The 21,802-nt window shown below is 54.7% G+C and overlaps 1 protein-coding gene across 1 annotated transcript; it reads right to left on the reverse strand.

Moving 5' to 3' along the window:
* Positions 1-1,967: 1,967 nt before the first annotated feature.
* Positions 1,968-18,235, reverse strand: DUSP4 (dual specificity phosphatase 4). Its single transcript, XM_066380271.1, has 4 exons — positions 17,381-18,235; positions 5,294-5,439; positions 4,063-4,282; positions 1,968-3,503 (listed from the first exon to the last, which is right to left on the reverse strand). Exons 1-4 carry the CDS (start codon positions 17,787-17,789, stop codon positions 3,118-3,120), a joined length of 1,161 nt encoding a protein of 386 aa, XP_066236368.1. The 5' UTR covers positions 17,790-18,235; the 3' UTR covers positions 1,968-3,117.
* Positions 18,236-21,802: the final 3,567 nt, after the last annotated feature.

Here is a 21,802-nt window from a genome sequence, read left to right on the forward strand (position 1 = left end):
CAGACTCTGAAAGGGAACTGGAAGCATCCCTTGGTCTCTGTAGAAAACAGAGGCACTGACTTCAGCAGCCAACAGCACAGCCGATGGTCAGTGAGGATGGCCATGCTTCCTGGCCAGTATAGAACTTTCACATCACAAGTCACTTCACGGGAGGCATATCTGTTGAAACCGACTGGCCATTTAGACTGACCCTGTGCTGGTGCTTTCACTGAAGCTATTCCAAGTGGCTTCTGATGGCCGAATAACAACCCAATACCCCCTTTTCCAATCAAGCCAATTTTCTATTTCTAAGAGTTTTGGGACTCACACTGTTATGAAGCACACAGAAAATGGCTTTAGAAATAGCAGTTTGACATTGTGCTAGAATGGAAAAGCAGGGGGAAGACATGCTGGGGCCGGTTCCGAGGTCTGACTGTCCCTGTGGTTGGAATCCAGTCTGCGAAAGCACGAGACATAGGTTTTGGCAATGTATCCTCATTCTAGAACAAGTGGACCTGCTCCAGGTACCGCCCCCCCCCCCCTGCCAGCAGCGCCCCCTCCCAGGCCCACCCACTGCTGGGCTCCACTGTTCCAGCTGCAGAACCCACCTGACCTCATTCATCACAAAACACGAAGTGACGTCCAGGAATCCAGGAAAAGGTGGGAACACCCAACTGTGCTGTCTCTAAACAGCTCCGCTGTCCAGGAACCCAACCCTCTACCCCTCACCCCTAACTCTTCCACCAGACAGCCTCCGGGCAAGGAGAGAGCCTCGGGCTTTCCTAAAAATAGGGTTCAAGAATTCCGCATCACCCAGAGACAGGGCCTGACAAGAACAGGACGGTGCCAACACAGATTCACGTTTCTAGCAGGAAATGTAGCAAACCAGGTCCTGTCTGGGCTGCCGGGATGAGAAGGAGCACTCCAACACCATTGCGACACCGAGGCCTGAAGTCACTGATGGGTGAGCAAGAATGTTCATTTAGATCTAGACTCTCAAAGGGCTAAAAACAAACAAACAAAAAGACAATGCTCTCATTTCTAAACAAGTTTGCAATGATCTCTAATCTGGCACTCCGTGACAACACTTCCACAATACCACGAATGAAATAAGTAGCTTGTCCCCTCCTCCCTCCCCCCAAGCCCAACCCACAGAACACATCCTTCTCCCTCCAAAAGCCAGTCCTCCTTTTGGAAGGCCCCTTAAAACAGCATGACCCCAAGAAAGGATCTTAAACTGGCCCCCGGACAGCCATGATGCTTATTACAGGACCCAGCAGCCGGCTCTGAAGCAGAGGGTCACCCGACTCCTCACACGTCCTAGATTTCAAGGAGACCTGAGAGGTGGCGTCCCCTCCCCTCTCTTTATTCTAGAGAGGGCCTCGGAAAATATTCACCTAAACTAGGAATCTGAATTTGATGGTTGTACTTCATTCCAAGTAAACCTCCTAAAATTAAAAAACTAATGTACACAGAAGAGAAAAGCGGTGCTTCCACCTTCAAAGGGATTCATTTCCAATACGTCTCCACGAGGCCGGTTTCCCCCAAAGGCCTTGCAGAGTGGTTCTTGGTAGGGAAAGTCCAAATTGCACCCAATTTTTCAGGAGCACCTAATATGATATGGCATTTATCACAGATGATACACAAGTCCTCAGGCAGGTCTATGAGAAAAATGCTTCCACCGCCCAACTGGATTCTTGAGCATCGGAGAGAAAAAGGCTGTGTTGTGGTTTAAAGTCATTCAGTGGCTGGGAACCAGCTTCCACAGTTATTAAGAAGTCCCTTTCTTCCTCCTCCCACCCCACCCTGCTTGCTTCTGAGTGATAAGTTGGTCCTCATGCTGGCCTGTCCACACCTGCAGGCACCGCTGACTTCCTGATTCCTGACCCCTCAGACGCGAGCGCGCTGTAGTGCTCCACGCTTCGCCGTCAACAAGTTCTACGGCCGCTGCCACTGGATGCCTTGTCCTTAGATACTCTGCAGAAACTCTTAATAAATATTTTTATTTATTATTAAGCATAATCAGTCACCTATTCGTGAGTTAGAAAGGAAAACCATGTCCTCAAGGGTTCCTTTAAAACAACAACAAAGAAAGCGCCGGGCACTCCGAACAGGCACTTCTGGCAAACTTGTCTTCTTGTCCTTCTCCCGCCCTCACCCCCACTCCCCTTGGATGAAACTGGGTGGGCACATTTGCCAGGACCTGTGGGTTTCATAAATTCAAGCCTTACTGCTTCAAAAAATGAGGTAAGAAATTCCTATCTGAAACATAAAATCGACACACAAACCGAATCAAGGCCTCCTCCCCTGCCCACGGAGGCGGTCATTATTGCTCTAAGTTGGAGGGTTTTGTTTGCTTTTAATATGTAGACAGTCCTTATTGCCATTCTGGCGGCGTGGTGGTCGGCCAAGGAGACGTGATGGAAGAGGCGTGGGTGCTGCCCTCGCTGGGCGGTCCAGCTGGGCGGTCCATGTGGCGGTGCAGCTGGGCATTCTGTGTGGCAGTCCAGCTGGCCCGTCTGGCTGGGTGGTCCAGCTGGTGGTTTGGCTGGCGGTCAGTCTGGGCGGTCCGGCTGGCGGTCAGTCTGGGCGGTCCGGCTGGCAGTCCATCTGGGCAGTCCCGGCTGGGTGATCCGGCTAGTAGTCCGGCTGGGCGGTCCATCTGGGCAGTCCCGGCTGGGCAGTCCGGCTGGCAGTCCATCTGGGCAGTCCCGGCTGGGTGATCCGGCTAGTAGTCCGGCTGGGCGGTCCATCTGGGCAGTCCCGGCTGGGTGATCCGGCTGGCAGTCCATCTGGGCAGTCCCGGCTGGGTGATCCGGCTAGTAGTCCGGCTGGGCGGTCCATCTGGGCAGTCCCGGCTGGGTGATCCGGCTAGTAGTCCGGCTGGCAGTCCATCTGGGCAGTCCCGGCTGGGTGATCCGGCTAGTAGTCCGGCTGGGCGGTCCATCTGGGCAGTCCCGGCTGGGTGATCCGGCTAGTAGTCCGGCTGGGCGGTCCATCTGGGCAGTCCCAGCTGGGTGGTCCAGCTGGCGGTCCGTCTGGGCAGTTCCGGCTGCTGGTCTGGTTGGCAGTCCCGGCAGGCTGCCCGCCGGCGGCCCTCACTGTCGCTGAAGGCCCCTGGTTGGGGCCCGGGCGTCCCTAACAGCTGGGGGAGGTGGTGATGGGGCTGTGCAGGTAGGGCAGGCTGCTGGGGGCCGCGTGCACGCCCACCGACACCGGGAAGCTGAAGACGAACTGCGAGGTGGGCGTGGGGGTGGCCTTCCCGCGCTCGCGCAGGGGCCCCGACGGGCTGGCGGCCTCCACTGCGCAGGACGTGGCCAGCACCTGCGACTCGAACTGCAGCAGCTGCCCCATGAAGCTGAAGTTGGGCGAGATGATGCTCCGCCGCTGCTTGACGAACTCGAAGGCCTCCTCCAGCCTCACCCGCTTCTTCATCATCAGGTAGGCCAGGCAGATGGTGGCCGAGCGCGAGATGCCCGCCTGGCAGTGCACCAGCACGCGCCCGCGGCGCTCCTTCACCGCATCTGGGGCAGAGAGAGCGAGGCAGTCAGTGCCCGGCCCTCAGCCCGCGGTCCCGCCCCAAACGCCCAGGGGAGGGCGGACTGCACAGCCTGCTGGAGGACGGGCCACTCCCACTGAAGGACTGAAGGACAGGAGGGAAGAAACCCACCCATTCTAAGCTGTTTTTAAGACTTAACCAAACCTATACACTACCTTGGAAAAACACACATGCTAAAAACCCTAGCGAACATTCAGGGATTTTCATTAGCAGAAATAAAAAAAACAATGACCCAATTTTGCCTTGCTTTGTCTTCCTCCCCGTCCTGGGAGCCTTATCATCTAGACCCCTGGAGACACTTGAGGACAAGGTTACTGGCTCCATAAGCCAACACCCAGTGGGCTCGGTCTTCCTGTCCCCGCGCAACACACCATGCAACTGGCAGGCCTTTCTAGGAGGACGGGGGAGGAAACGGGTACCCCCTGGGTAATGCCTCCTAAGTCTTTCCTTCCCGAGGAATTACACGGCCCCTCCCATCCTGCCCACCCCGCCGTGGACGGTGTCCCCAGCCAGGGCCAGCTTACCGATGTACTCGATGGCTTCCATGAACCAGGAGCTGATGTCAGCCTTGTGGTTGTCTTCCACGGGGATGCACTTGTACTGATAGTGTCCTTCGAAGTGGTTTGGGCAGTCAGAGGAGACATTCAACAGGGCCGTGATCCCCAGGGCGTCCAGCATGTCCCTCCGGGCAGCATGATAGGCACTGCCGAGGTAGAGGAAGGGGAGGATCTCCACCGGGCCCCCCTGCACCAGAGATGGAATACAAAGACCCCCAACATCATGAGTGTGAAGAGACCAGGAGAAGGGCCGGGGTGCTTGGGGCAAGGAGAGGCAGCTTGCCCGGGTCCTGGGTGGGGGGAAGGCTTGCGACCCGGCCCTCGGCTTCCCCTCACCCTGCTGAGGCTCCTGAAGGGGGCGCCGGGCTCCGCGGGACTCCCCTAGCCTTTCTGCTGCCCTCTGCAGAGAAGCCAGGACAGGCAAAGCCCACGTCCCCGTGACAAAGGGCGAGGCAGACACTGCTGGCTTGCCGCACCATTTGTGACAGTGAGGTCTGACACCTGCTCGTCGTCAAGCTATCTGTCGTAGGGCTCAGGGACTTATTTGGTTGGATACTTCTTCACCTGGTACATCAAAAACAGATGCCATGTTGACCTCACAGACAAAAGGAGGGATCTTGGCAAAATTAGGTAAACTTGGCTCAAATGAAAGGTGATGTTCTGAATCGGATCGGATCCACTACAGCAGTCTGGGGTTTGGGGAGCAGAGTTGTGGACTCCATAAGTTCACCCCTCCCATCTAAATGAAAGGGCTGGAAGAGGGAGGCTTGTAAGAAATGTGTTGCTTTACACTGGTCTCCCCGGGAGAGGGTCGGCTGACCATTTATACCCATTTGGCATTTACAGTTGGCTCAAAAACAGGGACAGCTTGACTTATCGGGCCTGGAGCGGGGGGTCCACAGGCCACTCCTTCTAAGAGGGGTGTTCTCCCAGCTTCCCAGAGGGGAGGCCACACAGTTCCAGCTTCAGCGGCCTTATCTGTCTGCACCGAACTTGAGAGGCTAATCAGGGAGTTATGTCTTCATATTTTTTTAAGGGAGGGTTATTAGAGGGAAGAGCAATGAAATTTATTCCTAACCTACCCTACATCCATCCCACCCCAATCTCAGGGTTCACCACATTCTCCTCAAATTGAGGCACTGCATCCAGAGCCACTGCAAGGCAGAACTCTAAGAATAAGCCCCCCACACACACACACCTGGTCGTGCAGTGGAGTTCCGCAGGAGTTGCAGCCCAGGCCCAAGGACTCGGCTGTGCTGGCGGGCACAGCGGGCGGGATGGCTGCCAGGGCCTTGGTTTTGGAACAGAATTCTGGATACTCGGAAGAAAACCTCTCATAGCCACCTGTAAAGGAGAAAGAAGTTCAGGTTAATAGGGTCCCTAAGTCAGCAGGAAACCACAAGGACCTTGAATCCTGCCCCTGCACTGAAGACAGCTGTTGGGAAGCTGGGCCTCGCTGGCTCTACATTTGCCACTGGGTGGCGCTGTGGGCCCGGAGATCATGGCTAATGGAGGCTTTTCTAGAGACGCTGAGCCCACATTGAGCCAGGACTGAAGCCTGAAGCCTGGAAGGTAAGCTTTCCGGTCAGGAATTCGGTTTGGGATGCAGACACAGAGGAAGATGATGTACAAAGGGTGTGCAGAAGGGACTATTTCCAGAGGAGCTTCTTGTTGGGGTGATGACAAGGCGTGGAAGAGGGAAAGGTCCCTGTGGGTTTCCATGAGCACAGGAAACCCGCAGCGGAGCCCTGGGACCTGCGAAGCTGTCTGTCGTCCCCCGACTTCAGCCCTGCCTTTGGAGAGGTTCAGTGTGGGAGAGAAAACGAGAACCCTGGCACCAGCCCTTCTGGATCTCATCAACAGAGCAGATGCCAATCGCCAGCCTTGTGAACAGCTGTTCCATCAACAAGGGGCCAAAATGAGAGGAAATGGGCTTAAATCTAAATAAATCCCTCTGGCTACATACAGGTTTGGGGCAAGGGAAGATTTCCTGACCTGAGAGTTGCTAAGCCCTGGAATGGTTATCTGTGGGATCACCTTCCGGGGAAAGGAGGTCTTTTAAGTAAAAAGAGATAAACTTATGTGGAATACTGTTAGTGCCAAGCAGAAAGGTGCTGACTGGGCAGAGGCGGGCAGGAAAACACTCTGAGAAGAGACATGCTCAGCCTCTGTTCTGATTTTCTTGTGATCTCTGAGACTTTGCTCTGTGGGTAACTTACCACCTACTGTCAGTGTTTGGCCCTGCTTGTATTTTTACTTTACAGTGTCTGTAGGACCAAAGATGGATTTTAAATTAATTCAGTAGATGAATAGGATCAAAACTTCCAGTTATAAAATAAATAAGTCCCGAGGATGTAAAGCACAGCATGGTGACTCTAGTTATTAATTAATACCTTATTGCACCTCTGAAAGTTGATAGGAGAGGAGATCTTAAAGTTCTCATCACAAGAGAAAAATTTTAACAGTGTACGGTGGCAGATATTAGTAGACTTATTGTGGCAATCTTTCTGCAAAACAGTAAAATACTGGACCATGTTTTATACCTGGGACTAATATTACATGTCAATTATATCTAAATTAAAAAAAAAAAAACCACTTACTTAAAAATAATTAATTCAGTAGGGCCTGCATGTTGTGGAACCACCATTCTAATGGACCCAATTCAACTAATTAATGGTCATGTATGTAGCTAGTACCTTTAAATCTTTATGGCCAAGTGATATGGTAACACTGTTCCCTGTAATGTTCATAGTCATCTTCCACGTGACAGTCAGTTTCTAGCCCAGAATCCCAACCCTAGAAACTGCTTCGAAGAGGAAGGAAAATGATTCTTTGCCACATCATAAGGCTTACAGAAACAGGGCATACATTTCCTCCTCTCAGACCGGAGGCTCTCTGTTCCTCTCCACTCCCTCCCTCTTTGGGATATAAATGGATATCTCTCTGGTCACAGGCACCTGCTCCTGCTGAGTCATAATGACCAGCCTCCCTGGATAGAACACTGCGGAGGGACCGCCTGTACTGCTGGCTTCAGACGTACTAGTGACCTTAGTGCTGATGTCATCACAGGAGCAACTCTCCCTCCCATCCTGACCCTCACCTGCTCCCTCCTTCCTTATAAAGCTGCAAATGCAATACTTCAAATGCAGTGAACAGCATGGGGTTGGCAGAGCCACCAAGCACTTTGGGCTGAGGTCCCCTGGCACGGGAAACTTGGTCTATGCTTCTTCCCCATTTGAAGAAAGTAGAAATGGGAAACAGATCAATCCACAAACTATGTGGAACAGCTATATATAAAGTCATCACGTGTTACTCTGTATACTTCTACAGGGTTCAAAATAAAATGATCCTTGTATGTATTACATAATTTGATCTATTAAAACATTTCCCCCCCCCAAAAAAAAAAGAAATACAAGGAATCAGGGTGCCTTCCAAAAGCCCCTGACCCAGACAGAAGAGCAGTACCCACCCAAAAGTGGATGGGGAAGTCCCAGGGGTACCCAAGCGAGGCCCCCAAGTCACAGAGGAGGAGCTCCCCAGAGGGAGCAGAAGGGGCGGGCGCCTCAGAGTGGTGGCAGCAATGTTCTGCCCATTGCCTAGCAGGGGCAGGACAGGGCCGGGACTGAAGTTCTGCAAAGGGCCTCTGCGGTCAGACTGAGGCCTGGGCCGTCACTGGCCGTCTCTGAGCCTCTTCCTCCTCTGAGAGAGGTGATGAAACATCCACGCCGGGAGCCCTCCGAGGGCCGACCAGAACAGCCACTGCTCGGCTCCGGCCTCAGGGAGACCCTCAGTGAAGGCTTCCTTTCTGGGCACCTCCAAGTGGACCCTGGCGTTCCTGGCAACATTCCGGACTCGGAGCTGCCTTCTCCTCCTGGGCTGTACTAATTTTTCCTGGTTAGAGTCTTGAGTGAGACCTAGTAGTTAGACAGCAGCAGGGCTGGTGCTATGCTTCCTGAGCCGGAGACCCCTTCTCAGCCAGGGACATCGCTGCCTCTCAGGCCCCATAGTCCCTCAACCAGGAGCTGCAGCAGAACCCCAATCAGTGGTTGACTCGGGGGGTCAAGACAGGTGACCCAGAGGCCGGGCCCACAGCGGTCAGTAAAAGACACTATTGGAACAGAACAGAGAAATGATTGCTGGGAAGTTGGTTCCCTTTGGCCAATCTTTAAAGAACAAGCAGAAAGGAAGTAAATGAAGAAGCAGATCAGCCTGGGGGGACAGGAGCCCTAGAAGCAATGATGGTAGCAGCAATGAAAGGGGTTCTCTCTCCTGAGCTGTGGCTTTTGGAGGTCTGTGGCTGGGTGTCACAAGGGGCAGCACAAAAAGAGTGCCTTCTGGATGGCTAACGGGTGCCCCCGGGCCAGAAGCAGCAGGCGGGTGGTGTACATGGAAGGTGCCAGTTAAGAGCCACCCGAGGCCTGACCTGTGGTGGTGCAGTGGATAAAGCGTCAACCTGGAAATGCTGAGGTCGCCGGTTCGAAACCCTAGGCTTGCCTGGTCAAGGCACATATGGGAGTTGATGCTTCTAGCTCCTCTCCCCTTCTCTCTCTCTGTCTCTCCTCTCTCTCTCTCTCTCTGTCTTTCCCTCTCCTCTCTAAAATGAATAAATTAAAAAAAAATTTTTAAGAGCCACCCGAGTCCACTCCGCACATGACCACATGGCAGGAAGCTAGTTCCGGCTTCACAGGAGAGGAGACTGCGGGCGGGCATCACCCCACCGTCCTCAGGGAGACTTCTGACCCGCTGTCTGGAGCCCACCCTGCCGCTCCCCCAGCTCTGCTTTCCTGGTGGTCCTGCTCTAAGGGGCACGGCCTGCCTGCTGCTGTCATCACACGAAGACAGAATTTTTGTGCAAAAACCTCTAAACAGAACATTGCTGACATTTCACCAAACTCTGCGTCCTTCCAGTACTTTCCTAACTCCAGGTTGTCATTATTAAGGAGCTATGACCAGCATTTTTAACTTGATGAAATAAAGAAGAAACTACTAGAATACATTGCTCTTAAAGATGGTCTTATTCCACGGAACTCTGGGTTTCAGGTGTGTCGGAATCCCTGTCCTGGGTCATGACGGAAATTGAAACGAATTCTTACTGCAGGTGGGGTCAAAAGGCTGTTCCCTGACTTCTCAGTGCCTCCCCTCCCCACCTCCAAATCGGTGCCACACTAGAGCCACAGCCTTGTGAGGAAAGCTGGGTTTAGATCACCAAGTTGTATCTAGAACTTGTGAGAAGGAAGGCTTATTCCCACGGGAGAGCATGGGCTTCCTGCAGGCGCGCAGGCGAAGGGCCGGGTGTGGGCGCCAGGGGGAGCCGGAGAGCGCCCTGGGTCCTTCCTCCGCCCTTGGCATGGAAGGGTTTCTGACCATGTCACCTCTGAATCCCAACAGTCCGCGATCCTCAATGGCCACAGTTTACTGGTTTACAAAGTACAAACCAACTAGGTGCCCAAGTTTTGCAACGTTGTGTCTTCTGAAAAGAGTCTCATCACAGATTCCACCTGTTTTTCTACATTCTCTGAAATGTTGTCCCAACCCAACCCAACGCACGTTTCCCCCCTGTTCTTACTTAAATGATTAAATATTAAACATGCTTTGTTATCTTAAAGTTCTCATTTTCTCATCTTAACTTTGAAACTGGAGTGTTTAATGGGGGGAGAGGGAAGAGAGCCTTCCGCCCGCCTTGCTGGGGGCATACCCAGTTCTGTTGCACAGCGAGGCACTTTCCGAGCTTCCTGACGATGAGGACGATGAGGATGGGATAGCCTCCCATCCATGCAGGGCTGGGGCGGGTGTGTGTAGAGTGATGAGGACAGGATAGCCTCCCATCCATGCAGGGCTGGGGTGGGTGTGTGTAGAGTGATGAGGACAGGATAGCCTCCCATCCATGCAGGGCTGGGGCGGGTGTGTGTAGTGATGAGGACGGGATAGCCTCCCATCCATGCAGGGCTGGGGCGGGTGTGTGTAGAGTGATGAGGACGGGGTAGCCCCCCATCCATGCAGGGCTGGGGCGGGTGTGTGTAGTGATGAGGACGGGGTAGCCTCCCATCCATGCAGGGCTGGGGCGGGTGTGTGTAGAGTGATGAGGATGGGATAGCCTCCCATCCATGCAGGGCTGGGGCGGGTGTGTGTAGAGTGATGAGGATGGGATAGCCTCCCCTCCATGCAGGGCTGGGGCGGGTGTGTGTAGAGTGATGAGGACGGGATAGCCTCCCCTCCATGCAGGGCTGGGGCAGGTGTGTGTAGTGATGAGGACGGGATAGCCTCCCCTCCATGCAGGGCTGGGGCAGGTGTGTGTAGTGATGAGGACGGGATAGCCTCCCCTCCATGCAGGGCTGGGGCAGGTGTGTGTAGTGATGAGGACGGGGTAGCCTCCCATCCATGCAGGGCTGGGGCGGGTGTGTGTAGTGATGAGGATGGGGTAGCCTCCCATCCATGCAGGGCTGGGGCGGGTGTGTGTAGAGTGATGGGGACGGGGTAGCCTCCCATCCATGCAGGGCTGGGGCGGGTGTGTGTAGTGATGAGGATGGGGTAGCCTCCCATCCATGCAGGGCTGGGGCGGGTGTGTGTAGAGTGATGAGGACGGGGTAGCCTCCCATCCATGCAGGGCTGGGGCGGGTGTGTGTAGAGTGATGAGGACGGGGTAGCCTCCCATCCATGCAGGGCTGGGGTGGGTGTGTGTAGAGTGATGAGGACGGGGTAGCCTCCCATCCATGCAGGGCTGGGGCGGGTGTGTGTAGAGTGATGAGGATGGGGTAGCCCCCCGTCCATGCAGGGCTGGGGCGGGTGTGTGTAGAGTGATGGGGACGGGGTAGCCTCCATCCATGCAGGGCTGGGGCGGGTGTGTGTAGAGTGATGGGGACGGGATAGCCCCCCATCCATGCAGGGCTGGGGCGGGTGTGTGTAGTGATGAGGACGGGGTAGCCTCCCATCCATGCAGGGCTGGGGCGGGTGTGTGTAGTGATGAGGACGGGATAGCCTCCCGTCCATGCAGGGCTGGGGCGGGTGTGTGTAGAGTGATGAGGACGGGATAGCCCCCCGTCCATGCAGGGCTGGGACGGGTGTGTGTAGTGATGAGGGCGGGATAGCCTCCCCTCCATGCAGGGCTGGGGCAGGTGTGTGTAGTGATGAGGACGGGGTAGCCTCCCATCCATGCAGGGCTGGGGCGGGTGTGTGTAGAGTGATGAGGATGGGGTAGCCCCCCATCCATGCAGGGCTGGGGCGGGTGTGTGTAGAGTGATGAGGACGGGGTAGCCTCCATCCATGCAGGGCTGGGGCGGGTGTGTGTAGAGTGGGGATAGCCTCCCGTCCATGCAGGGCTGGGGCGGGTGTGTGTAGTGATGAGGACGGGGTAGCCTCCCCTCCATGCAGGGCTGGGGCGGGTGTGTGTAGAGTGATGAGGACGGGATAGCCCCCCATCCATGCAGGGCTGGGGCGGGTGTGTGTAGTGATGAGGACAGGATAGCCTCCCATCCATGCAGGGCTGGGGCGGGTGTGTGTAGAGTGATGAGGACAGGATAGCCTCCCATGCAGGACTGGGGCGGGTGTGTGTAGAGTGATGAGGACGGGATAGCCTCCCCTCCATGCAGGGCTGGGGCGGGTGTGTGTAGTGATGAGGACGGGATAGCCTCCCCTCCATGCAGGGCTGGGGCGGGTGTGTGTAGAGTGATGAGGACGGGATAGCCTCCCATCCATGCAGGGCTGGGGCGGGTGTGTGTAGAGTGATGAGGATGGGATAGCATCCCCTCCATGCAGGGCTGGGGCGGGTGTGTGTAGTGATGAGGACGGGGTAGCCTCCCGTCCATGCAAGGCTGGGGCGGGTGTGTGTAGAGTGGGGATAGCCTCCCGTCCATGCAGGGCTGGGGCGGGTGTGTGTAGAGTGATGAGGAAGGGGTAGCCTCCCATCCATGCAGGGCTGGGGCGGGTGTGTGTAGTGATGAGGACGGGGTAGCCTCCCCTCCATGCAGGGCTGGGGCGGGTGTGTGTAGAGTGATGAGGAAGGGGTAGCCTCCATCCATGCAGGGCTGGGGTGGGTGTGTGTAGAGTGATGGGGACGGGGTAGCCTCCATCCATGCAGGGCTGGGGCGGGTGTGTGTAGAGTGATGGGGACGGGATAGCCCCCCATCCATGCAGGGCTGGGGCGGGTGTGTGTAGTGATGAGGACAGGGTAGCCTCCCGTCCATGCAGGGCTGGGGCGGGTGTGTGTAGATTGCTTCGGGAAGGACAGGCTGCTGCAGTGTGGGTCCAGTCACTGCGACAGGACCCTTCATGGGGGTCTGTGATAGGGAAGATGTCACTGGCAGCGACTGGGATCATCCATCCTAATGTGGCTGCTGCTTTTCCCCCATAACACTCCAGCGTCAACCCACTCCCAGTCAGGGCTCATGGCCTCAACTCTCCAGAGACATCATCTCAATACAAGGCAAATGTTGTCCAGCAAGAAGGTCTGGGGTCAACGGAAGGTCACTTGGCTGGCTTCGAGAACTTCCCTTAAAGTGGGTACTGACTTAGTGCCCACATCATGCCGAGCAGTTTTGAAATTTTACTTAAGAGGGCTTCTCACCTTGGGACTCCACACACAGACAGACCGGTCTGTCCTGGAACTGCTGGCTGACACCCTGTGCCGCCCTCAGGCTGGCAAGACCCCTCCCCTCCAAGTCCTAAGCTATCTGCTTCGTTCAGCAAGCTGGCTTCCGGTCCAGGGTAAACTTTTCTTCCTGTCAAACTTCCTCTTTGTGAGGCAGGAACTGCCTCCCAGGAAGGAAACTGGCTATTTGGTTTCAGATGTCCTGATTTTTTAAGGAAATGTCTTGGCTCCTTAAAAAGGCCTCTCTCTCTCTCTCTCTCTCTCTCTCTCTCTCCCCTCGGATCTGTGCAGCTCACCTCTCTTATAAGCATCAAGGACAAACCCGAGGGAGCTACAATGGGCTGAATAACCATCAGGTTTTCACTCTCACTATCCATGGACACCTGTCCTTAGTCACTTTAGTGTTGGAAGCATCCAGTTCAAACGATGTAAAAAAGTAGTGAGTTTGCTTCATCCATTATAATTCTATAACAAATTACAATAGGGGCTCGAAATTATCTTTAAGGCCTACCTTATTATTATTATTATTATTATTATTTTAATTCTAACAGTCCTTGGCTGTCACAGGCATTGTGTCACAGTTGTAAGGAGAAAAGCCCGTCTCTTTGGGTGGAGGAGGCACGCAGCCTCAGCATCTCCTCAGGGCTGTGCTGTTTGATGCCCTGACATCCTCCGCCCCTGGGGTGGGCTGCACAAATGGGGAGAGAGAGGAAGAGGGCAGAAGACAGTCACCAGAGTTACCAGGGCTGCTAACTGAACCCCACCATGCACCCAGACCATTCACGGTCGGCCTGAGTGGCTGTTTTCCACAAAAGGTGTGATAACAGCATCTGTGTGGCCAGGCTTGGCACTGGAGGGTCCATGAGTCCCAGCCTGGAGGGGGAAGCTGGACTATATGGTTGATCCCCCCAATTTTTCAAAACAGCTCCAGGACAGATGTTAATTCAGAACTTGAAGAATTAACATAGGTCATGAGCTGACATGAATTTTAGACTAGAAAAAAGATAATGTTTTTATACCTGAAATCCTCCACATAACAGATTGATTTGTTATCTGGGGAATATAGGAGATAAAGAATAAATCTTAATAGAGGATTAAGATAAGAAAATTCTTTTTTTGTCTCTCTTTAAGGACCAACAGGGTGGGGGATCTAAAACCCTAATGCAAGGATTTATGAAGGGGAAGAGGGTTTCAAAGGGGATGTGTATTGTAATAAAATCTGAAAAGCTGAAACTTCTTAACTGTTCCTAAAAAGGTCTCACAGGATTTTAAATAAAACTAACTTTAAGAAAAGTTTACGCCCTGGCCAAATGGCTCAGCTGGTTAGAGTATCAACCCAAAGCACAGAGGTGAGGGTTCAATCCCAGGTCAGGGCACATACAGAAATAGATTGATATTCCGAACCCCCCCCCCCCTCTCTCTCCATTCCTCTCTTGCTAAAATCATTAAATAAAAACATTTTTTTAACGAAAGAAAAGTTTACCCCAATGGGAATTTTACTAGCAAAAAGGCCAGAAAATGTGATTTGGGTTATTGCTTTTAGCAAAACTTGGCTAATATTACAACATGTAAAAGCTAGGCAGCATTTTATTGCTATTAAGTGAAATTATTCTTAACTATGAATTCTTGCTTGTGTTATTAGTTATTAACTACCTGCAATGAGTGAACCAACTGCCCTACAAAGAGAAGTAGAAAAATAAAAAAAATTAACGCAATTTTATTGGTAGAATTAGAGAGCCTTTGGCCAGAAAGGATAATACAACTTCTGAAAATACACTGCTGTTTTCATTCTCTCTCCAGGATGGCAGACACCAACAACTGGCTGATTAGCTTCATGTCTGACCACGTCTACTCCACACCCACCACCACACGTGAAATACGAAAGGCCCATTAGCTGCAAAATAAAATGAAGAGCAACAGTAGGAGCCAAATTCCCTGACCCTAATCAATTCTGGGATTTACTATGGATAGTCTAAGGGTGTTTCCCAGTGTTGCCCTTTAGTTCCCACAATGCACATTGCCTCCACTGCACTGGGTTCAGCTCCGGATGCAGGAGGCATTATTCATTGGTTTCAGCCCCCAGACCGCACCTTCCCGGGTTGTGGGTGCAGACACTGCCCTTCCTGTGAAAGCCTTTTCCATTAAAAGGCAGAGAAAGGAAGAGGAACTGTATTAAGACCGCTTCCATACACGTAGATGAAAATAAGCTGAGTTAAACAAACTGCATATGACTCAATTAACAACATCAAAGATATTCCACCAGCGCTACAGAACCCGCTGGAAGAGCCCTCCCACCACTGAGAATGTCAGGCCTCCACTGTCCAAGGCAGGGCTGCGCTTATAGAGACCCGGCTGACACTCTCAGGGCTCTCCCCGGGCCTGCTCCAGAAGAGACAAGTTCAACCTGAGGCCCCAGGCCTCAGCGCTCTCCATCTCAGAGGGAGGATGTCTGTCCACTTAGGCACAGGGTTGTCCTCCCTGCCCGCACCAGGGCCAACAGCAGGAGGCAGTGCAGGCCTCAGGAGGCAACAGCCCTGACAACACTGCTTCTCCGTTGGCCACCAGGCACCTCGCCAACCGCCAGGGGACTGTCATTTTACCCAGAGGCTCCTGTCCTACCCAATCTTTATATTATTATCATTTGCCTCATACAGAGGAGCTGGTTCGCGGGGCGGCTCAGAATCGATCTGGCTCTGAGCTCTCCCGATGGGGTTGGGGGGGGGGGCGGGGGCGGGCAGGGAGGTGCCACAAGCCGGAGGAGAAAACCTGAAAGATATGCCTCTCTCCCCGGGAAAGGGGCTAAGTGTCTGCGGGCCAGTAAGCCCAATGGCCAAGGTTCCCCGAGCTTCTGCTCTAGAGCGATCTGCTCTGGATTTCTTCAAGGAAGAAAAACAAAACAAAACGAACTCTGGCTCCACGTGGGTCTGCCCTTTCTGGAGAAGGGTCCCGGGTTCAGAGGCGCGCGGAGGGAAGCGCGCGCGCTGGGGCTCGACATCAGGAGGGACGGGGCAGGGCAGCACGGAGCACACCCTGTCTTATACCCTGCCACCAAAGGGACTTTCGTCCCAAAGCGTTTTCTCTTATCGTTCTCGGGCAAGGGATGGCAGGCGTGTTCAACCGCCTAGATCCTACACGGGAGTCTAACCAGGACCTGGACACGGGTGTCTAACCAGGACCTGGACGCGGGAGCACGCGGGGACGTGCGCCCGCCTCGGGGCTCCCGGCACAGCTCCGCGCCAGGTCTTTGCAGTGATGGCCCCTTCCTGGCACTTTCTCTTAAATACGCTTTAAGGGGAAGGGAGGAGGATTGAGCTCCACCGGAGGTGCAAAAGGCTGCCTCACAGAGAAAGAAAAATCAGCAAAATCGCCTTAGTAGTTCAACCGCAGGTCAGCGGCAGCGTTTCCCCGGCAGCTGACAGGTCAAACGGCCAGGAAACAACTGCGGAGAACAAAGCCCCCCGCTGTTCACCGGGGCCAGCCCGCCCGTCCGCCACCGAGTGGTTCTGTGGTGCCTGTTGGAAGGGGCTGCGGGGAGAGGTTTCCGTCCTCCTTCCCCCACCATCTCCCTTCCTCTAGGGAGAGCAGGTCGGAAGAGGGAAGGAAAGGAGGGAGGGGGCCACGGGCGCCGGCGGGGGGAACCGAGCGGCTCTCTGGAGGCCGGAGTCTGAAACGCCTCTCGGCATCGGAGGCAAAGACCCGACGAGGGAGAAAGAACGCGCGGAATGTGGCGGCGGGAGGCAGGGGCGCAGCGCGGCCCGGGACGCCCCTACCCCGCGCGTCCTGCCCCCGACCCCCGCGCGAAGGCCGCTGAAAAGCACGGCCGGACCCGGCCAGCAGGTGCGGCCGCCGCGCCTTCCCTTTAGTTACTAGGACAGCACGCGGTCCTTTCTCGGTTTCTGACTTCCAGATTTGACAAGACCTCTCCTCCCCAAATAGTTTCACCAGGGTTGTCTTAACTCAAGCACGCGCCGCCATCTGATCGTCGAGAATCCTGCCTGAACAAAAGAACGTACTTCTCTGCTGCCTGAATATCTAGGAGGCACTGTGTCGCCTCGCGTTCCCCCAATACTCAGACCTCCCGTCTCCCGCGCCTGGAGCCCGGGTCTAGCTAGCCCGACACCGGAGGAGTTGGCTACCTTCCGGGAGGAGCTCGGAGTTGGGCAGCAAATGAGGAGATACAGATCGCTCCAGGCAATGTCCGCAATCCGATCTTCCTTGTGCATTTCCAACGGGCTGGTTTCCGATCGAACCTGCGCTTCACCCCCTCCCCACCTTTCGAGTTCTCAGGGTCGGACTCTGTGAAGAGACCCGGCACGGCAAACCAACAACAGGCTTAACCTCCCCTCACCAGCACAGTGGCACTTAGGGGCACTTCCCCGGACAACGTAGAAGAGGCGCTTCGCCCGCAAAGCCCGACTGTTAGTGATTGTAAAACAAACGCAGAACTGCCAGTAAGGGTGCAGAATTGCAGGTGACCGAGGAAACGCGTCCTCGCTGTTTCCTTAAGTCTTCAGGAGCTTGCACGGCACACAAACGCAAAAGACTTTTGCAAACCCGTGCACCTCAACACGCACAAAGGAGTGCGCGGGGATCCCCGCCGCCACGAGTTCCTCCCAGCACTTCTTCCCCTACCGACTCAGTGTAGGCCGCCGAGCTCCGCTACACCTCCCTTCCACATCGCGCCCGGGAGCCCTCGTTTACCTTTGAGCAGGCAGATGTCGGTGCGCTCGGCGTTGCGGCGCAGTGCCTGGACTACTAGCGACACGGTGCTGTCCTCGCGGAGGCTCTCGGCTCGAGGGCTGCGCTCGTCGTAGACGATCACTGCGGAGTAGAGACCCGAGCGCAGGCGGGAGCGCACCTCCTCCTCGGCGGGCAGGATCTGCTCCAGGCTCACCGAGCCTTTGGCCCGCCGACGCACGATGGTGTTGCAGCGCACGTTGACCGAGCCTCGGATATAGCCCGCGCTGTGCGCCAGGAACGGTCTGCAGTCCAGCAGCAGGCATTTGCCGCTGCTCAGCAGTCCCAGGGCGCCTCCGCCGTTCTCGTCCCGGTTCATCAGCCTCTTGAGCACGCTGCAGTCCATCTCCCGCAGCTCCTCCACCGTCACCATGGTCGCCGGGAACCGCGGCTACTGGGCACACAAGGAGGAGGACAGCCGGGACAGCTGGACTGCAGGAAGGGGCGGGGGAAGGCTACAGGAGGGTGCGTGCAAAAGTGGCTGCAAACTTGACCCTGAGGGGCTCCCACAGACGACCTCTTGTCCCCAGTATTCTTCCTTCCGCAGTCTCGCGGTCACTTGGAAGTCCGAGCGGCCTCGGGCACCAGGCAGCTACGCGCGCGGTGCCAGGGGGAGGCGACGGTGGAAGAGAGTGTTTACAAGAGAAGGCCGAGGGCTTCCCTTCTGTTGTGGCCTCTTTGTATTTTGCCCGCTGTGTTGCTCCTGTGCCGCCCGCGCCGGCGCTGCCGCTCGGCCGCTGTTTCCTCTGAGCAGCCGGAGCTCGGCGCACTTTCCCAGCCAGAGTTCCCCCTCGGCTGAGAGATTTATTAATGCTGCTCTGCTCTCCCCCGGGAGGGGGCAGATTCAGGACTACCTGGCGAAGCCCCGCCCCTCTCCTTTCCGGGCCTCACGCCTCCAGTCTTCAGCACCCACTCCCCGCCCAGCCCGCCTCCCTCCGCCCCGCGAGCCTCTTCCCCTCCACCCCTCCCCAGCTCCTGAATGGAGAGCCCGCAGCTCGCGCCCAGTCACGGGACCGCAACGTCACAAAGAGCAGAGTAAACAGGACGCTGGGCGCTCGCCGCCAGGCCCATTCATAAAACCGAGACCGGGAGGAAGAGGGAGGAGACCTCGGACCAGCGAGCAGGCTGAGCGCCCGGACTTTGTGAATGGAGCGCGGCGGCGCCTCTCGCGGTCCGCCAGCTCGCACTAGTTCCCGCCGCGCGCGATCTGCCCTGCACAAGTCACCTTGCAGCCACTCCACTCCGGCTCTGGCGTTGGACATAAAACGATTAGCCGGCCGAGAAGCCGGCCTAACCGAGGCCAGAGGTCGGGTTTGATCTCTTTTTACCTCCATGGTCCCCACCCCCCACACCCGCCTCTTAACATCCTTGCAGGCCGCCTCCTCCCCCGCACCACCGAAGCGGAGAGTGCACCGTGGCACCGCTGCCGGACCCGCAGGGTCTGGGACCTCCTCGCCCCAGGCTTAGAGGGCGTTCGGCCCAGCTAGGTTTGCTTTTTCTTTTTTCTTTTTTAATGTGATTCGTTTGACGTTAGCTAATGCATTAGCGTGATCGATTTTCATTAAGTCATTAAATCAGCTTTATAGCTTCCCGAGAACGTGGGCAAACCCCGACTTAGAGGATGTAGGAGAACGCCCTCCAGCCCCGAAGTCCAGTAATGGGAGCGAGGTGTTGAATCCATTGCTTTACGACCCAAAGGGAGGCATTCATTGCCGAAATGTTGTTGCTATGGAGACAGGCAGGGGTGCCACTCCCGTCCACCCTTCCTATAGATGTTTGTTTAACCCTGATGGGCCAAAAACCCCGATGTTTTTGGCTTTTGGAAAAGTCCCCACCCCATCTTGCACACGTGCAAATTGTCTTCTCAGGAAATGACAGTAAGGGTCCACATCTGGTACGAAACTAGACCCTGAAAATTTTACGTGCTCAAGGATTTAATAAGCCCTGGGGCCAATTCAGGTCTCTATATCCCTCTTTCCAGGTCACGTAGCATTTCCCCACCCTCAGGGTTACTTATTCGTTACATTTCCCAGAGGCTGCTTTGGGCAGGAGGCTTGTACTCATCGCAACGGGGACAACACGACAGAAGCCCAAAATTATTCGCCCGATATTTTGCCCCGTCTTGTGAGAGTTAACCAGCGAGAGGAAGAAGTGCAGGATTCTCTTGCGGCCTTGACATCAGGGTCGAGTCTTCCACTCCAGGTTCCGGTGGAAGCCCGACCCAGGCACGGAAAACCCTTCCAGCCCCTCCCGCCCCCAACTGGCTTCCCGCTCCGCCTTTGTTCCCAGCGAATAGCACTCCTGATCTCTCACCTCCGGCCCCCAGGGCCACCTCTCTACTTCCCTACGGGCCCTCAGGGATCCTCCACTTCCGAGGCCTACAGCCCGTGCTGCTCTCCCACTGCTCGGGGCGAATCTCCTGACACACACCCCCCATCCCAGCCTCGGGGAATCTACTTTGTACCTTGAGCTTATGGCTCAGCAAGGCACTGCACCGATCCTGTCTCTGTTTAGAATTTAATGTGTTCTTCATACTTTTGGGGCATTAATTTTAATCGCTTCAAAAAGCATTGTACTAAGATATTTATTTTGACCGCTGACTTTTTGGTGCCCCTTAAATTTTGCGCCCGGGTCGCGTTGCTCACTCTAGTACCAGCCCTGGAAGGGGCCACAACTGCGTATCAACGAAGCCTCGGGGCGGCTGGACTTCGGACTCGGGGCACTCCGGGTGTGAGGTTAATAGAGGCTCACTGCTGGGCCTCTCCGGTGAGGAGGAGTTTGTATCCCTCCGAGGGCAAAACGGGCCGCGGTCGGTTTCTCCCGACCGACGTGGCTGTGAGGCTCCGTCCAAAGCCCCGCTCTCCCTGGTACACCGGGAGCGCGCCTTTCCTGGCCCGGGTAGCCGCGAAATTCATTCCCTGCCAGGCCCGCTGGCCGGGCCCTCTCCCGGCCCAAGGAACCGCTGACGTCTTCACAAGGACTTGGACAATGCATATCTTTGCAAGAGCCTCTCGGTCGCAGGCAGGTCCAGGCCAATTTCGCGCTTGTCGCAGGAACTGGGGAGATGTCCCTGGACCGCACGGGCCGCGTTCTTCTAGCCTTTGTCTCCCCTGAGCTGGGATCGCCGCCCCACCCCCGCCCTGTGCTCACGTGGCCCGTAAATAAGTCAAGTCCGGGGGGGAGGAGAGTGCCCACGGAATAACGACTTGCTTTCTGCACCTGACAGTGATCCGTGGTGCCAAAACCCGTAAATCCCGCAGGCGACTCACAGGGAAGAGAGTGTGGGCGGGCGCGTGTGAGTGATTGTGCATCCACGTGGGCGTACCCGCGCCTGCGCGACCGCACGCTGCAAGGGAGCCTCAGCTTCGCGCTGAATGGATTTAAGCCAAGAGCCGCTTTAATTACGAATGCGAAGGCTTGATTTTTAAAGAGACTGTTTTAAAGTCCTTTCTCCTCAACTCAGGAATTTTCTGTCAGTTGTGTGAGTTTCAGTAAATGAGATTTAAATTTTGTATTCATCCGGATTTTTGTAATCGCCCTAGATAATTTTTGTTTTAATTTTGGTATTGTAATTGTGTGTGGGCCTTTTGGGACACAGTTAAATGAATACAATGTGCGGGCTATTTGATACCGACTGTAGAGAAGGTAAAACTTGTCTCAGTTAGTATGCAGGCTGGGGGCGGGGGCGGGGGGTGGGGCACTTAATCAGTTTACATGGGAACTTGTGAAACAGCTTGTCAATAGATTTTGAAGGAAACAAAGACACTTGGAAGGAAAACGTTGTCATTTCAAAGTTAATTTAATTAATGGAGGCATATCTGCAGTTGTTGAAATGGGATTGCCCAAGGAGAAACATTTTATTTGTATTACAGTAAAACTCTGGGTGAAAATACTTTAAAAATTCACTGTGAATTTTTTTCACTTCTTTTTCATCAGTCCTTAGACCGACCTTATTAGTCACTGTCAGGCCTGGCAAAACCTATGCTCTTGTTTAAGAACATTTCTTTCCAATTAGGAAGTTGTGTGATCTGGGATTTAAAGCTCAGAGTAGGCTCCCCAGAGAGGATGTTTACTTCTATTCCAGTTTTGATGCCAACCTCTGACTCATTGCCCTGTCCCAAAGTGCCTAAATAAAACTTGTCTGAAAAATCGTTAATGAATTAATCAAGGTGGCAATGGTAAGAAAGGCCCTGTGGATTCCTCTTTTCTGAGACGAGAGGATGCCTTGCTCATTACTCTCATCTGGAACAGGAATGAGCCCTTTTGCATTTTCTGTGAGCCATAGGCTAGGCTTCTTAGATCAGATGATGGGGAATAGGATTGCTCAAAAGAACTGATAAAGGGAACCCTCAGAGGAACAGGAAGGCTATCTCCTGCTACTGTCAG

The sequence above is a fragment of the Saccopteryx leptura genome, chromosome 4 (genome assembly GCF_036850995.1).
Source record: "Saccopteryx leptura isolate mSacLep1 chromosome 4, mSacLep1_pri_phased_curated, whole genome shotgun sequence".
NCBI lineage: Eukaryota > Metazoa > Chordata > Mammalia > Chiroptera > Emballonuridae > Saccopteryx > Saccopteryx leptura.

Coding starts and splice junctions, on each gene's coding strand:
- DUSP4 (XM_066380271.1), bottom strand. CDS start 17,789: ATGGTGACGGTGGAGGAGCTGCGGGAGATGGACTGCAGCGTGCTCAAG. Junction 5,440..17,380: donor CGACATCTGCCTGCTCAAAG/GTAAACGAGGGC, acceptor TCTCCTTTACAG/GTGGCTATGAGAGGTTTTCT. Junction 3,504..4,062: donor GGAAGCCATCGAGTACATCG/GTAAGCTGGCCC, acceptor TCTCTGCCCCAG/ATGCGGTGAAGGAGCGCCGC.